The sequence below is a fragment of the Hypanus sabinus genome, chromosome 8 (assembly GCF_030144855.1).
Source record: "Hypanus sabinus isolate sHypSab1 chromosome 8, sHypSab1.hap1, whole genome shotgun sequence".
Classification (NCBI taxonomy): Eukaryota; Metazoa; Chordata; class Chondrichthyes; order Myliobatiformes; family Dasyatidae; genus Hypanus; species Hypanus sabinus.
This window is the reverse complement of record NC_082713.1, coordinates 141,466,545-141,485,204: the sequence shown is the minus strand read 5'-3', so window position 1 is coordinate 141,485,204 and position 18,660 is coordinate 141,466,545. Positions and strand designations below refer to the sequence as shown.

The following is an 18,660-nucleotide window of genomic DNA, read 5'->3' as shown; positions in this document are numbered from 1 at the left end:
TTCCAAAATCTCAACTCATCCTCTATACGACAGAGAACAGATTTTTAATCAGGACTTTAAACTAGCAATTATTAACATTCACCCAACTGTAAAGTCTGCTCAACTTATATTAATTGAGAGGTCAGTTGGTTTCATGGTTGAACAGATTTAATAGTACCTGTTCATGCCACACATTTCAATGTTACATACAGTTTGCTGCCCTTACCTCAGATTAGCACATCTAACTAATGTGCAACAGCAATCTAGAAAGTGTACTTGATTTGTACCACGTCAGTCATCCTACTCATTGCTTCCCTACCACTGACTTACACTCCACCTACAAAATACACTGAAGTCACCTGCCTAAGCTACTCAGCACTTCGCAAGCTCAACCTTCATCATCAAGAACAAGTGTAGCTGATGCAATGAGAACACCAACATTTGCAGGACCCCTTCCAAATTGCACACCACCCTCATCAGGATATGGTTTCAGAGACCTTTCATTATCATGGAGTCCAAACCGTGGCACTTCCTCCTCAACAGCATTACTGCAGTACATTCACAAGAAGGACAGTAGCAGTTAAAGGCAGCAGCTCAGAGAAATTTAGGAATGGGAAATAATCGTGGGCTTTGCAGTAACGCACAAATCTCAAAAAACTAGTAACTCAAACTGATGAACAACTTCTAAAAAGTTGCCAGAATATTAAACAAGTTAACAAATTTAAAGAAATCAGAAAATCCATATTCAACTAAGTCCATAATCAAAACTACCCAACAAAATAGAAATGAATAGAAAAATAAGTATCATAAGATTACAGAATTAATAGCTTTGGAAGCTTTTAGTCAAGTTGATTTGCCTAGCTGTAAATGGAAACACAATGGCCTCATTAATGAAGGATACAAAATAGCTGTGATGGAATTTCTGTGGAGCACAAACTTGTCATGGATTCCACCAGCAATACTTTCTTAGTTATTCAAAAAACTACTGCTAGATATAAAACCGCAATTTGTGCAAAATATTATTTGTATCACTTAAAGGAGAAACTGATGAGAGTGATCAATACGGCTTCAATGCTTTGTCTGTCCACAGATTTCTCATATTTTAGTCATTTTCAATTACATCTTTAAGATGACCTCTGAAACAGAGTAACCACAACGTTGTAAAGGTAGTTAATGCAGTCTATTAAACAGAAGCATTCTGATCAACCATAAACATAATTGTATATTTTACAAGCTCTTAAGGTAAAAGATTGTGAAATGGAAGAAATGGAAAAGGTAAAATCTGAAATACACTTTTAAAAAATAAAATGCATGGAATTATTAAATAGGCAAATAGGTGTTCTGATTGAATTGGACTACATTGACAGAAAATAAATTGCTCAAACATAACGTATAGGAATTACATCATCAGTTTCTTTTATATTATCAGAAATGGGTAAGGTCCAAAATCAGTTTAACAATTCAATGTTGATTGCCTGAGTGAAGATGTATCACAACATCCTTCAAAAAGGCGGTGAGTTAATGACATCTTCTGGGATTCTGCCATTTTTAACCATTTGTGTGTACATTCCAGAAACAGCCATCAGTCATCCATCTGCATCCGCAAAGCAAACAGCATTATGAAGGACCCCCCGCACCCCTCATACAAACTCTTCTTCCTCCTCCAATCTGGGAAAAGGCACCGAAGTATTCGGGCTCTCACGACCAGACTATGTAATAGTTTCTTCCCCCAAGCCATCAGACTCCTCAATACCCAGAGCCTGGACTGACACCTTACTGCCCTATTGTCCTGTTTATTATTTATTGTACTGCCTGCACTGTTTTGTGCATTTTATGCAGTCCTGGGTAGGTCTGTAGTCTAGTGTAGTTTTTTTCTGTGTTTTTTTTTTACATAGCTCAGTCTAGTTTTTGTACTGTGTCATGTAACACCATGGTCCTGAAAAAACATTGTTTCATTTATACTATCTACTGTACCTGCAGTTATGGTCGAAATGACAATAAAAAGTGACGACTTTATTTTAAATGGTGTTTCTGACAGCTTTATTGTTATTCCCATTATAAATAAGATGATTTTGTTTGCTACAGTTTATCAATATTTAGTACTTTAACCCTTAAATTCCCAAATATGAATATCTGGTGATTTCAATAGCTTTGGTGCATCTAAGCTTTCTATCAAAATCAGAATACCGTATATAAAAAATATAGAGAGAAAATACATAGAGAGAGTCGATTACTGAGCTTTATTTAAAAAAGTACACAATGACACAACTTTTATAAAAGTCTACTAACACATTAAGTATGATTTCAAGTTTCAGACAATCTCTTCTGCACCCTCTCCAAGTACCCACTTTAAATAATGACTCTAAGTGTTACATCCAAAGGAATCATGGAAAATAGAGAGGAAGTAGGAACAGCCATGGCTTATTGAGCAGCAGAGTTGTTCTAAAAGGCCAAAGGGCCTAAACCCCTGCTCCTATTTTGTATATTGCTAAGGATTGCAAACTGCAGTAACTTGAGAAAATGGGCCTATTCTGAAAGCATATCAGAGACTTAGTAGCAACACACACAAAATGCTGGTGCAACGCAGGAGGCCAGGCAGCACCTATAGGGAGAAGCACAGTCAACGTTTCGGGCCGAGATCCTTCTTTAGTCCTGACGAAGGATCTCGGCCTGAAACGTTGATTGTGCTTCTCCCTATAGGTGCTGCCTGGCCTCCTGCGTTCCACCAGCATTTTGTGCATGTTGCTTGAATTTCCAGCATCTGCAGATTTCCTTGTGTTAGAGATTTAGTAGAGATGATTCAATTACTGATTCTGCTAAAGTAAACAGGATAAATGGTTAGCAATGATAAAAGAACTTGTTTACCAGAAGCCAGTGATTTAAGGTAACTGACAAAAAGAACCAAGGATAAACCCAACATTTTAAGGCAATAAGCCTAGATCTAGAATGTACTGTCTGGAGAAAGCAGAATTATTTTCGCATTTAAAAAAGATTAAACAAACTCTTGTAAACAAAGGAATTTGCAGGGTTAATGGCATTAATCAATCATTTTTCCTAAGAGCTGGCACAGTCATGAGTTCCATAGCTGCCTCCTTTACTGCACCTGCATCACTGGCAAAAAAAAACGTTGAAAAGTAAAATCATATCAATCTTTTAATGGGGTGACCAGAATTGTACACAGCACCCTTGTGGCATAAGTGGCACCAAACAACAAACGCACAAAATGCTGGAGGAACTCAGCAGGTCAGGCAGCATCTACGGAAAAGAGTAAACAGAGGACATTGTGGGTCAAGATCCTTATTTAGGACCATGTATTTTATACTGTTCTATAAATATGGAAGAGATTTCACATCCACACTTAACAGAAACTGTTTATTGGATATCTGGGCACCTACATAGTGCATTGCAGAGTACACTCAACTTGTGCTATAAACTTCTGTAGCTGTGCAGTAATCACTTTAAATTTGCTCAGAAAACAGCATAAATAAGGACTACACTGTATCAAGCTAATGGACCCTATTATGAACTGTTTGGAATGGAGGGCTTGCAGATACAACTCAACCACATGTATGCCAGCTATAAAAGTGCTTGCCAAAGGCGATAAATAATTTGCAATAAAATGCAGTGTGTTAAATAATAATGGAAATAACAATAATTTTTTAAGTGCAATCGTGAACAACAGCCAGATCAGAAATGCTGATCAAGTCAACTAGTTCCCAGATAACTCTGATTGGCCAATCAGATGGTTCACTGCTGCTCAGCGATAGAACATAAAGAAAGTGTACAATTAAGAAACGTTAAAAAAATAGTAGAAATACTGGAGTCATGATGTCTGCTGGAGAGAGCCATTTATACACATGCTGTCCTCCATAATTCAGAGAGATAGAAGGATAAGGTTACAGGGTGACAAAACATGACAGGAGCACTTGGAATTAAAAACTAATCCCTACCGGGAGAAAACAGCACCTGTTCTTTCCGCACTATTCTCCAGCAGTTTAAGTCCAGCCGGAACATAACTCACAAGTGCTCTTGAAAGTCAGGTATTAACCCTACCTGCCAACAACCAAGCATTGCCATCCTGGCCCCCTTTTGAATAAAGTTCTGATATAAATGGAGTACATCTGTTCATATTCTGTTTGTATTCTACGACAAAAATAGCAATTCTCATTCTTTAGCAGTATCTGGAAAAGATCTCAACATATTCAAAATATAGTGCTTGCAGAAACTTGCATTCAAAGTTGATGCATCAATTGCCTGAAACTACTTAATTATCTAAACTAAGCTAATACTGACAGTAATAAATAAAAGCTGAAAAAAATCCAATTAAACACCCAAAACAATCTGGCCCCTTTTTTTAAAGCACTACCTTCCTGCCCTGAGAATTTACAGCTTAGCTAATAAAATACTGATTGCTTTTCTGCCTTTTTTTCCCTCTGAGGACACTGAGGACTTTCAGTCTGTAACTCTGCGTATGATGAAAACCTATCAGATAGGTTCCATATGAATTACAGATAATTCATTTGCTTCCATAATGCAAAATACATGATCTCACACATTTGTGGTTTGATTTCCACTGTCACCTTGCCAACACACTTACACCTACCTTACTTAAAACATCATCATTTCATCTTTGTTATATGGTCAAAACTTGATACTTCCTGCCTAACACTCTGAGGAAGCCTTCATTTTAAGGCTATGAACCATCCCAAAGACAGTAGTTCTCTTCTTTCCCGGAAATATCAGTAACCTCTGGTAGCATAAGGTCATCAGGTTTTCACATTTCACAATGCCTCATATTTAAACTGGCAGCAGAATGGCAATGAACGAATGCAAGAGGGAGAATGGCATACTACAGCAGAGCTACAAAACATCAAAACAAATTAACAGCCTCAAAAAATTAAGTATAAATCCTTTGGGCACTATTGTGTGCAACCTTTTAAATTACTCAATGCTGCAATCTTTTGTCAGAGGAAGGAAAGAGAGAAAGTGTTTTCAGTTCCAAACAATGTAGGTAAGTAATGGAAAGAACAAAGGAAAGGTCTTGATAGGGTGAAAACAAAGGCATAAATGAGCTAAAGTAGCATTAGAAAGCAGATGTGTCTCATGTAGCATTAGGAAGCATGCGTCCAGAGTGTTGACCAAAGTTGGAGAATTCAGTATCGAGTCCTAAAGGTCACAATGTGCACAAACAGGTGTGGTGTTGTTCTGCAAGCCTGCATTGAACCTCAGTGCAGGTGGACACAAAAATACTGATCAGATAGAGGATTAAGGTAGCAGACATCTGGAAATGATAAGTGTTTTCTGCAAGCTGAATCCAAATGTGACTTCCCAATCTAGAGAAAGCATTAACCTGAAAGGTATTTTCTTTGATCCATCTTTCCCATCCCTACCTTCAATGCATCTGAAAGCTAACTTGTTTTCTTATCCAGTTCTGACAACAGCTCTTGGCCAGAAACATTAAATCAGATTCATATTGCACGGATATAGTTTGAATGTTTCCATCATTTTCTGTTTTAATTGGAACAGAATGAAAATGAGGTTAGGTAGTGGAAAGCCAAAATGCAGTTAGTTAGGACAGGGCAGTGTAAAATAGAAAAGGGGAAATCAGAAGAGTTACAGGAAAAAAAATCAGCAGATTATACATTACTACATTGGATTTGAAAGGAGTATCACACCATTCCATATTGTATATCATGAGATATTACATTTATGGTTATGAGGGCAATCTGAGTGTTCGTATTACTCTCAACTGTTGTCATAATTTCATTGAGCTGCTTTTAGTTGCTGTTGGAATCAAAGCTAGCTCATCCTTGATTTTCTCTATGCACTCTTCGCCAACATTTAATTCTCCCCTTTCCCCAGTTTCTCCATGTTTAAATCAATGGCCTCTTACAATATTATTGTAAAGCTCTATTAACATATAGCCACAAACAAATACATCCAACCCTAGAGATCAAAATTCCAGGTTGTCATATTTTTAGCTGTCATGGGGTCCTTCAGGATTACCTTCAACAACCGTTGGCAACACTGAAAGGTGGATTCAATAAAGCAAAAGTTTGCTGCAAGATTGCAAACAAACAAAAAAAAATCTGCACATGCTGGAAATCCAAAGCAATGCTGGAGGAACTCAGCAGGCCAAGCAATGTCTAAACATCTATGGAAGAGAATAAGTAATCAACGTTTCAGGCTGTGACCCTTCTTCAAGATTGGAATGAAAGGGAAGAAGTCAGAATAAGAAGGTTGGGGGCAGGAGGAAGTAGTACCAAGATGGCAGGTGATAGGTGAAACCAGGAGAGGGGGAGGGGGTAAACAGCAAAGAGCTGGAAAGTTGACTGGCAGAAAAGATATAAAGCTGGAGAATGGGGTGTCTAATAGGAAAGCTAATAGGAAAGGACAGAAGAGGGAGGAGCACCAGAAGGCAATGATGGGCAGGTAAGGAGATAAGGTGAGAGAAGGGAAGGGGGAAAACAGGAATGGGGAATGGTGAAGGAGCCGGGGGGGGGGAGGGGAAATTACCAGAAGTTTGAGTAATCAATGCTCATGTCATTATGTTGGAAGCTACCCAGAAAGAATACAATGTTCTTCTGGTTAACTAATTACCTGATGGCATGAATAATAATTTCTTGAATTTCCAGTAATAGCTCCTCCCCCTCTCCTTCACCATTCACCAGTCCCCATTTCTATTTCCCTCTCACCTCATCTCCTTACCTGTCCATCACCTCTCTCTGGTGCTCTTCCCTCTCTTCCATGGCCTTCTGTCCAATCCTATTAGGGTATTAGGGTTTAGGGTATTGGTGAGATCACACCTGGAGTACTGCATGCAGTTCTGGTGTCCATATTTAAGAAAGGACCTACTGGCTCTTGAGGCAGTGCAGAGAAGGTTCACTAGGTTAATTCCGGGGATGGGTGGGTTGATGTATGATGAGAGGTTGAGTAGAGTCCCAATCTCATTGTTCCGAAGAATGAGAGGTGATCTTATTGAAACATATAAGATTGTGAAGGGGCTTGATTGGGTGGATGTGGGGAGAATGTTCCCAATGATGGGTGAAACTAGGACTAGGGGGCATAATCTTAAAATAAGGGGATGCCGTTCCAGGACTGAGATGAGGAGAAATTTCTTCACTCAGAGGGTAGTGGGGCTGTGGAATTTACTGCGCCAGAGAGCTGTGGAAGCTACTACACTCAATAAATTCAAAACGGAGATAGACATTTTCCTGGATAAAAATGGCATTAGGGGATACAGTGAGCGAGCAGGTAAGTGGACATGAGGCTAGGTTTAGATCAGCCATGTGATCTCCTGGACCAGTTTTCGATAGCCTGGATGGCTCGGAGAGGAATTTTCCAGATTTTTTCTCCTCAATTGGCAAATCATTTTTTTATTTTCCCCGGGTGATCACATGGGTTTGGGCGGGATGAATAATAAAATAAAATGGGCAGCATGGTGTCCTGTTGGTTGGCAATGTTGCCTTGTGGGATTCGGTGAAAACTAGAGTTAAGATTGGATCAGCCATGATCTTGTTGAATGGCGGAGCAGGCTTGAGGGGCCGATTGGCCTACTCCTGCTCCTATCTCTTAGGTTCTTATTAGACTTCCCATTCTCCAGACCTTTATCACTTTCACCAATCAAACCCAGCTTTTTACTTCACCCTGCCCCTTCTCCTGGTTTCATGTATCACCTACTGCCTGTATTTCTTCCTCCCCTCCCCCCACTTTCTTACTCTGACTTACCTGATGAAGGGTCTCAGCCTCAAACTTCGAATGCTTACTCTTTTCCACAGATGCTGCCTGGCCTGCTGAGTTCCTCCAGCACTTTGTGTATGTTGCTTGGATCTCCAGCATCTACAGACTTTTTCTTGTCTGTGATCAGAATATAAGGTGTTGCTGCTCAAACCTGAGTATGGCCTCATCATGGCAGCAGAGGGAACCATGGATTGACATGACAGAATGAGAATGAGAAGTAGAATTGAAATAGGAGAACCCACTTTTTCTGGCAGATGGAGCAAGGGTGCTCGGTGAAGCAGTCTCCCAACCTAAGTCAGGTCTCACGAATATACAGGAGAGCACATCTGGATTAAAAGATTGTATTGTTGCCCAGAGACACCTGTTACGTCCGTGGCCCCCTCCTTTTTGAGAATCGCAAGATCACTATTAAGTCAGGTCAGGAGTCCCAGGAAATGAGAGAAAGACATGCAGAATCCACAAAGAGTTTGGAATGTGTCCTGGCCTCCGAAAGGCGGAACCACTGATAACGGTTATTGTCTCTTGGAGATGGAATTGTGTATTGAACACTGTACGATTCATCGAAGCCCCCAGGCAATGAACCAAGGGGAGTTGGTGGAGGGATTGCATCATCCCAACCTGATTGACATCTGAGACCCTGTGAGTCAGGATAAAAGAGGGTCTGGGGAACAGCCCCTTCAGACGCACCAGAAGAAATGTTAGAACTCCTGTAACAGTGTAATAGCGAAAGCTGGTGGAAAAGCCCATGTGCGTCCTTTTCCATTTGCCTCAGAATTGGTGGGCCTTTACCACGGAAGCACGGCTTTAGCTAACCACAAAGGGGAAATCAGTCCCCGACGACTTTCAAAGGTTCGACATCATAAAAGGAATGGGCAAGTTAAACCTCCGTCTTGCTCTCCAACCAAAAAGCTGCAGCTTGAATGAACTTGAGTGACTTTTATATTTCCATCGGACAATACATTATCCCCTAGACAACGATAGAGCTATTTCTTATTAATTATTATTATACCCACGCTTTTAGATTTAGTATTGATGACGTATATTATCTGTATGTTTGCATTGATATTATTTTTGTGTATTTTTATCAATAAATACTGTTAAAAATAGTACCATCAGACTTCAACGGACCTCTCTATCTTTGCTGGTAAGTGACCCAGTTACGGGGTACATAACACACCAAAATGAAGCTTAGCAAATGCAGCAATAATATAAATACTAAGCTAGGTCATGCTAAACTTCAACTTTTCCAAGTAAAAATTGAGGAAAGCCCTATTCTTCTATGTGTGTGCAAAGAAACTTTGAAGTTTGAGCGTAGTGACAGATTCAAAAAGGCCAGTCTGCTTCCAGACCAAAGGAATTCAGTCCTCCATGTTCACTAGCATTGTACAGAATTCCCTGACTTCTTTACAAAATGTCTTTGAAAACTATGAAAGCATCTTAAACTGCCTTTCCTATCCAAACCCATAACACTATTGTAATCTCTTTTCTCACAGCTTAATATTTGAATCTCTATAGTCAGTTGTTACTGTAGTAAAACAATTTCAATATCAAATTAATTTAAAGACACTTGAAATCTGAATGACCCAGAGAGCTATGTTGGCTGGAGTCAAGACTTTATGCTTTGGCTCTTGGTAGGGTAACCCATGCTAAAGAGATCAAAAGGTAGAGGCCAGACTAAGAGTGGTCCACCTGTCCTCCAGGTTCAGGGATTCAGCTCAAGGCTAACAACCCTGATAAAACAAAACTTTGAGGGAAACAGCAATAAAGAGTCCTTCTTCATCTGAATGTGATGGTATTCATGAATCTCCATCTGGGACTTACATGAATGACTATTCCCCTATTCCCCTTGTTTTTTCCCACTACTCCACCAGCCTCTTAATAACTTGAAACTAATTTGTCCTCTAATTTTCCAATAATGAAGGCAGATTTCTGACCTGAAATACTAACTTTTGCTTTCCACTGATCCTGCCCAATCAGCTATGTGCATTTAGTATTATATATTTTAAAATACAGTTTTACAGCAACTTCAATTGTAGTAGCAAATTATGTTCCTTTTTGCCTGTGAGCACGATGCAAAATTCTTCAATCCTTTTCAGCATACATACAAGCATAAGTTCATACTACTGTCTTCCAAAGCCATCCTCTGCTGTGCTGGTGAGTTAGATTACACTGCCATTCTTGCCACAGTCAAGGTAGCTCATTCAGGAAATGCCCTCAACATTACCTATAGAGTGCCTCAAAAATCTAATATTGGCTTCCTCTAATATCTTACCAACTTGGTGCTCCTTGAGTACACAATTTAAAAACAGAACAGGTCCGTCTATCAACCTCTCTTACATGCTCTTCTCAATTTCTTAAGATGTCACTTGATGTTTACCTATTCACCAAGTTTTATTCTCTTTTCTCAAATCTCCTTTAGTTCAACAACTGTATGCCTGATTTTACATGATCTTAAACCATGTTAAAAGTGCTCTTCAAATGCATTGGCATTGGTGATTCATGCAGGTATATACCTGCAAAACATAGTTCTTATGCAGCTCATATACCAGACTGGTATTTTTTTTCTGTAATTAATTTTTTTAATTGAAGTTCATCATCAAACAAACATTTCCATAAGATGTACTTCAGACATTGTACATATATATCACAAATCTCCACGAAGTATTTATCTGCTGTACACGCTTATAGAAAAGTGGAAAGAAAAAACAAGCAAAAGAAAAGAACTATGTACAAGTAGGGAGTGATTTTTTTTTAAACAGATTAATTGATTTGTGAGAATAAAATCAGGCCTATGAGGCATTATGTAGTTAAACCATTTTTCCCAGTATGAATCAAATTGTTCCAAATTGGATAAAATTCTCTTAAGTTTGATTGGGTTTAATAGCCCGTTGACATTAAAAGAAATGAATTTTACCTTGTCCTTAGCCATCTGTATTTATCTGTCAATGTATCATTGAAATTAGAATAAAACTTAATCGATCTACTTCCTGAACAAATAAGAACCAAGAAACGCGAATAATAACAAAAATGGCAACGTTGAGCTAGAGGAAATGTCTAGCTGTGGGGGATAACCCCTCCTACTTGTGAGTTGAGGGCCCCCACTGCAGTATTCATAAAAGTCAGTGAACAAATCCATTACACAGAAAAGATTTCCCTGCGTCCTCCTCCTGTATACACACACACACACACACACGCACATACACACGCACACACACACACACGTATTATATATATTTTTTTTTTCTCATTTTGGTGGAGAAAAAGGAGTAAGTGAGCGAATAAAGAATAAGAACTAAGTAATATAAAATCCACATGATAAAAAGTATTTCTCGAGATAGGTATATCACCATGTATTTTTGCTTCCGTTTAGCTTCTCAACATTTTTAAAGTTAGCCAAACCTTATGGCTCTTCTGAAGGGGGGTGAGGACTGTCTTTGCGAAACTCCTGGTCTCTTCCTGATATATTTCTCTCGGCCTCCTCCCGTCTCCTGCCTTCTCGATTCTTGCACTATTTCCCAAGCGGAGAGGGATAATTCCTCAGTCAGACTTTCCCCCGTTTTGGTCACACTGACGGGCAACCCTCTGGCCTTCATGTCTGTAGTCGCTTCTTCCACTGTCTGGTACAACCGTGTCCCATTGTTATAAAACACTCGAAGTTTAGCAGGGTACGGAATTAGAAATCTGATTTTTTTTTTTTGCTTTGGTATTCGCTTTACTTCAGAGTATTCTTTGCATTTCTGCAGGACTGCAGTAGGGTAATCTTGGTCAAAATATATTAATTTATCCTCTAAAAACACTCTCTTCTTACCCCAGACCCTTCGTAGAATCTCCGCCTTGGTGCTGTACCGAAGAAATTTTATTATTATTGAGCGTGGCTTTCTATCCCGGGTAGGTTTTGGGACGAGCGCACAATGGGCTCTTTCGACTTCTAGCTTCATAACCGAGGGAAGATCCAGCGCGTCCCACAGTAACTTTCTGACAAACTCCATCATAGACGGCCCTCCGCTCCTTCGGGAACATTGTAGATTCTGATATTTTCCGCCGTGATCTTCCCTCCAGGTCAAGCAGTTTACCTTCTTGGTGATGTAATATTTTTATTGTCTTACTCAATATCCATTCTACGTTTTGAACACGATCTTCCACCTTCTCAATTCGAGTCTCTGCCACTGCTATTTTTTTGATTGACGCTGGCGAGCTCTGACTTAATATCACAGAGCTGCTGTTTTATATCTTTCTGGAACTCCATAATCTCTTTCAGGATTTCTATTATATTGGCCGCTTCGCCTGAATGAGGCCCAGCATCCGCCTCGCTAGCACGTGGTCGGGTAGGAGAGCCGCTCGCTGCACTCCTCTCAGCCGCAGGCTCCGCAGTGTCGCTTTTTTTATTTCCATTCCTTTTTACCATTCTTGCCCCTCTTTTCAGTTCAAATATTTTTCACAAAAAAAATTCTATTTGATGGGTTAACGGGGCTTAATACGCATTTTTCCGGAGGACCTAGTGACTTAAGCTGTCATTCTCGATGATGACGTCACCAGAACCTCCACCAGACTGGTATTAACACATGAAAATATTGAGTATAGTTCACTTCACTGGTCAACTTCACTTGCAACAAACCATAATGACTTTGATTTATTTTATCATTTGTCTCCAAGTACCCCAAAACCTCATCCTTAATAATAGACTCCAACACTTTGCCAATCACTGAGGTTATGCTAACTGGCCTACAATTTCCTCTCTTTTGCCTTTCTCCCTTAAGGGGGTAGTGACATTTGCAATCTTCCAATTGTCTGGGACCATGCCAGAATCAAGTGATTCTTGAAAGCTTAATACATCTGTTATCTCTTCAGCAACCTCTCTCAAGACTCTGGGATGCAGTCCATCTGGTCCAGGTCATATCCCCCTTAAGACCTTTGATTTTGCCTAGTACATGTTCCTTTATAATAGCAATAGCACTCACTCCTGTGTCCTGACACTCACAGATCTCTGGCATACTGCTAGGGTCTTCCACAGTAAAGACTGATGTAAAGTACCCATAAGTTCATCTGCCATTTTTTGTCCCCCATTACTACATCACCAGCATCATTTTCCAATGGTACAATATCAACTCTCACCTCCCTTATACTCTTTATATAACTGAAAAAACCTATAGTATCCTGTTTTACATTTTTGGCTAGTTTGCCCTCATATTTCATCTTTTCCCTTCTTATAGTTTTTTAGTTGCCTTTTGTTGGATTTTAAAAGCTTCCTAATCATCCAACTTCCCACTCACTTATGCTACCTTATATGCCCTTTCTTTAGCTTTTATGCAGTCCTTAATTTGCCTTGTCAGTGACGGTTGCCTACCTCTGCCATTTGAGAACCGCAATAGTTGAACTTCGTTAAAAATGTTTTGATTATTTTTGTTGGTACTCAGTGTCATAGGCTTCTTGCTTAAGTGTCTAAGAATAACTAGCTAGAACTAATTGCCCAGATGCCATTTCTCCATGACCACAATGTCCTGGTGAAACCTTTCACCATGCTCATCAATGACAGTGCCAAGGTTTGCAGGGAAGAAGTCTAAATGAGAAAGCAGAAAATGAATCTTTAGTGACATGTTGCACTTCACGATACTGTATGCTTGAATCATGTTGTCAACAAACTTGGTGATCTGTATTTGCCAAAAGAAATTTCAACAACATCCTTGAATGCCTTCCATGTGATTTGCTCTGGTCCCACTAGAAGTTCTTCAAACTGCCCATCATTTGATTTGTGGACCAAAATGCCTTCCTTAATCTTGGCACCAGTTATTCTGGGAAACATGGGCCTCAAATTTCAAAATTTTTTCATGAACATTTTTGTGCCTGGTGTCAGCAGATTCCATCCTTGCAGTTTTGAACCCAATAATTCTGCTTTTGGCCTTGACAAACTCAAGTCTCTGACCAGGTCATTTAGAAACATAGAAAACCTACAGCACAATACAGGTCCTTCGGCCCACAAAGTTGTGCCGAACATGCCCCTACCTTAGAAATTACTAGGCTTACTTATGGCCTTCTGTTTTACTAAGCTCCATGTACCTATCTAAAAGTCTACTTAACTCAGATACAGTTATCAGATGAGGTTCAATCAATGTAAAGGTTTCAAAATCTGTATCAGTATAGCTTTTCATTCTGGATTCATGCATCATCTTCATCTGCCTCCTCTGGACTCCATGTCTCTGGTAGTTTCAGTATTGGAAGACTATCATCATGTAGAACAGGTCTCATGGCTCTAGGGAGATTGGGGTATTCAATAGACTCCTTGTTTTTAGCAAAGAAACCCAACACATTGGTCAGCCAGAAGTAGCGCTTTTCCACATGATCCCTCTGCTCTCACCATATCATCTGTACAGTGAATGGCATTGACTTTCAAGTACCTCTGAGCCAAGCCCCAAGATCGACAGCACATGTTGTGCAACAAATGTGAGGAGCCCAAGTTTTGTCTTGGTCAGCAATTTTACACCCAAAGTCAAATTCACAGGCTTTCTTAGTCAGAGTCATCATGCTCCATCTGAAATTCAAGTGTATACTCACCAAAAATGTAACAGGAAGTATCATGGCTGTTGCAACATTGGCAAGACATTTTGCTTGCCAATTGCAAATACAATTACTTTATGATAACAAGTACACACAATATGCTGTGTATATAGCACGTGCATCAACATGATCGCAAGCTGATATACATGTAAATGCAATGTATAGAATATTGTGTGCATGATGCATTTATAGCTTTTTTAAAACCTATCCTGCCATGCAGTTTCCTCCCTGAACTCTCCAATCAGAAATCGAATTCAGAAACCCACCAAAGCTTGTGGATATTACTAAAGGTCCTCTCTCAGCCTCTGCTGTACGTTGCATTCTGATGGCAAGAGGGAGCAAGGAGAGTTGACTGGAGTTATAGTTGAATCTGTGTATAATACACACACACACACACAAAATGCTGAAGGAACTCAGCAGGTTTGGCAGATCTATGAAAAAGAGTATAACATCGACTACTCTTTTCCACAGATGCTGCCTGGCCTGCAGAGTTCCTCCAGCATTTTGTGTGTGTTGCTTGGATTTCCAGTGTCTCCAGATTTTCTCATTTGTGTCATATGATTAAAAACAATCAGAATCAGATCTATTATCACCGGCATGTGCCTTAAAGCAAGTTAACAAGTGCTTAAGATCAACATTGAGCAAGAGTGAGTGAAAGAATTGAAGATTGAAAGAGTAAGTGAACGAGTAAATCAATACAAATTCAGTCCACTTCTTTGATCAGGCTATTGAAGATAGGATCTTTAAAACATGGTGTCTACGCAGTTGGCACAAAGTTACACAGTACCTCTAACAATGATGTAAGAATATGGGTTTAGACTAGAAAATGAATGTCAAAATAGAGGACAAAGAATTGATGGGAGATGCAGTAGGAAGGAAGAAAGGCAACTCTTCTTGGTACCATGCAGACATGTCATTGACACATGTACACAGTCTAACATGTACACATGCTACTAAATCAACAAGATCATGAGTCATAATCCTAAAAAAAAAATGAACATCTACTTCCCTCTTTCTTCTACCATAGCTGATATTCAGGCAGGTATCCCAGGAAAGGACGAAAATCAATAGCATAATTGCATACTAACATCAGACTGAGGAAAGCTTTTACATAACAAATGATTGACTGTGACCATGCTCCCACAGTAAATTAATTGGGAAAACAACTAACGAGAAAGCATAAAGCTTTCCTAAGAATATAAAGACCTGCAACAATATACACCCTAAAAAGTATAAAAGATATACAAAACAAACACAATTCGACAAGAGAATGGCATCAATAGTAATTAGATGAAAGCCAACTTATGACGGCTACCCCTTTCACCTTAGCAATGAGATAAATAGTTATTATGTGCACTTTACCCAATACGTACTCCACAGGTAATATGCTGTCTGATTTGCTGATGCTATTGCTGTGATAAAACAGATCTTTGCATGAACAACATAACATACTATTACCTATAAAATGCATCTCTTGACAATCAGTTTTACATGGCATTTCTCATACTAACTAGTATAACCTCAGCTGTTAGAATCACTCCCTTAAAGCATGCAACTAGAAAGATGAATTGGCTAGACAGGCTTCAACTGATGTTCAAGCCTCCTGAGATGACTTGTAGTAGCTGCACACACAGAGAAAGTATCACATTTTCCACCATTGAAACACCTGAATCTAAGAGAAAGCTGAATGGCTAGAATTCTTGCATAAATGGCCCTAGAAGAAAGAATGGATCCCCACATTCAATTTCATTTTATTGAACCTATGGATAATTAAGTTTCTAAGATACAAAATGACACTGCCACAAAATGAAGTGTTCTAATATAAATGTACCTTATGTAGCTGTTCTTCTAATTTCGTACATTCCTCCTTCTTCTGTTCAAGAGCCATCTCTAGTGTTTTTAGCTTGGAATCCTTTTTCAATCCAGATGATGCCAAAGATGATGCATGCTCTTTAAGTTCCAGCAACAATGCCTGCAGTATTAAATACTTACAACTTTAATTAACGTGAAATTCTTTGAAGCTTTCAGTAATGTGCTGTTGTAGTATTTCTTCATTCAGATTTCCTAACTTTCTCACTCTCCTTAATTTCTGTTTGAATTTACCATTGTATCCTTTTATACTGCAACTTAAAGGATGATTTTGCCCTTGCTGCTATGCTCATCCATCAGATCACAACCACACCATAGCTATCAATGGCTTCACTTCACAAATAATTCTGAAGATCCTCAATCTCTCCTGAGCCTGCACACCTTTGTTGTTCATGTGGTTCCCTTTGACAACATCAAATGCTAACATGGGTTAAGTTTCCACATGTACATTGATGACCCTTGACACAAATTTCTAACTTCCTTCTCAATATTTTAGTTCCATCATGGGGATTCATATTTTGGTTTAGTTTTAGAAGTAGGGAATCAAAGCCACTGTAATGGACTACCAGCACAAATTCAGTACTAATGTTCCCATCCTAAGCTGAGTCTTGTGTTCATAATTTAGGATCCATAATTCCAAGATGGGCTTGAATCTTTTCTACATAAAGTCTGCCTACTTCAATCTACATAACACATATGACAGAGATACCCTGGATCATCTTTTTAACCATGTCTGATTCAACTATTTTGGTGCTTACAGTGGCCCTCCAATATTCACTTTCACTGCCACATCTCTTAACTTCTATCCTCTCAGAAAGCAAAAGCTGTTCAACTGAGATGTTTTGCAAGTACACCAATCTGCCATAAAATCATGCTAATGTTATTGAGGCCAGGTACTGGTGCATTTATATAGTGTTGTGAAGTTTTTAAAAATATGTTGATCTAAGCAGGTAGGAGGTACATTATTTGGCATGCAAATATGCTCCTTACTTTTTCCAATAAATTGTAATAGAAAATACTGAGCTCTACAATAAAACGAATAGGAGAGGATTCACATTAAATCTAGCAAGGAAATAATATAATTAGGGTAAATGAATCAAAACTAGGCAGTGTACTGTGCCAGAGTTTGAACATACAAAATCAGATACTAATTTGTCAGGCACATGGAGCTGAGAATGAGAAGGCATCCACTTGGACAGAAAATATTAAAACTACAAAACATCTGAAATTCCAATTGACTATATGGAACATTTGCATTATAAATAAGAACTGATTCATTTTGGTAAATGAGTCTTATGACTTAAGTAACTATTGTAATTTGGTCCAACTTTGTATACAAATCTAAATGTCTTAAATCATTCCAAAATACAAATTGTTTTATATGTATTAGTCTGAAAGAATAGTTCGGATTTGATAAAAACTTTCTAAATTGCATCAAGTAGTCTTAAAAACTCTATTTCTTGCCTCTTTTTCTGAGAGATCTCGTTGGAGGTTGGTGAACTTTTCTTTAATTTCTTTTAACTCCTTCTTGTAGCCATCAATTTCATCTTGCTTTTCTCTTTCATCTCTTTCTCTTTGGTCTTTAAGCCGCTCAATTATTCTCTCCTTCAACAAATTGATCAAAAAGAAAGAAAATTATGTTAACTCACAGTGATTAATAAGGCAGAGTTAATGAGAGAATATTTTGCTGTGTTCACAATTTTAAGAACGCAATCAAGTACTAACCTAAAAATCACAGGAACTTCACCCTTCAAAAATCTGAATGATCTAGAACTCAACTTCATTAGTGTGGCCTTTCCTGATATCTCTTATTACATACCACCTCACAGTAATCTCAAACACTTTCAATTCATCCAAGCCTATTGTAGAGCAGTTTCAAATTTGCACTACTCTTTGTACAATTAAGTCTTTCTAATCCCTTTCCCTTCTGCCTAAGTTTTAATTTTAAAATTATACCTGCTTGCTCAGGTTTCATCGCAAGTAATAGCTGAACGGTATCAAATCCAGGTTATAATTTTAAATAGCTTAATTTGATCAACCTTCAGTTTTTGTTCAAAAAAGAATATCAAGCAAACTCATCCAATCTATCCTCAATATATTCTTTTAAGTCTTGTGTAATAACCTTTGTCACATAATAGTGCAAAAATGAGTCATGCTCTGATTTATAAATGGATTTGAGCAACAAAAATCAGTGAGCAATCAGTGATAGAAAAAAAGCTGTCATATGGTACTTGACAGTATGTTTGGGTCTTCTATGACCCATATGATTACATAGTTGCCAGTTATGGATTAAGAACCTGGATTCTGTATGCTCAGCTACTTGGAATAGAAAAAGATGAAAGCAAGGTATTTAAATGTCACAAAGTGTACAAATCGATTACAGTAAAATGAAAAACATTACAAAGAAAAATCAAGATGGTTACAGTCACATGAGCAGCAACTGGCTCAGACTCTCTGTATAAAAAAGATTTTGTACCATTATTCAAGTAACTCTAGACCGTGCCAAATAGATTGCTTTGT

General features: G+C 38.6%; 1 protein-coding gene across 6 annotated transcripts in view; it reads right to left on the bottom strand.

Moving 5' to 3' along the window:
- LOC132398500 (ELKS/Rab6-interacting/CAST family member 1-like) overlaps window positions 1-18,660 on the bottom strand; it is a 734,829-nt gene that overhangs the window by 574,611 nt on the left and 141,558 nt on the right. For all 6 annotated transcript variants that reach the window (XM_059978062.1, XM_059978065.1, XM_059978064.1 and 3 more), the window contains 2 exons: window positions 17,605-17,745; window positions 16,103-16,243 (listed from right to left, as the gene is read on the bottom strand). In XM_059978062.1, the coding sequence (XP_059834045.1) occupies window positions 16,103-16,243; window positions 17,605-17,745 (282 nt within the window). The remainder of the gene's footprint in view (window positions 1-16,102; window positions 16,244-17,604; window positions 17,746-18,660) is intronic.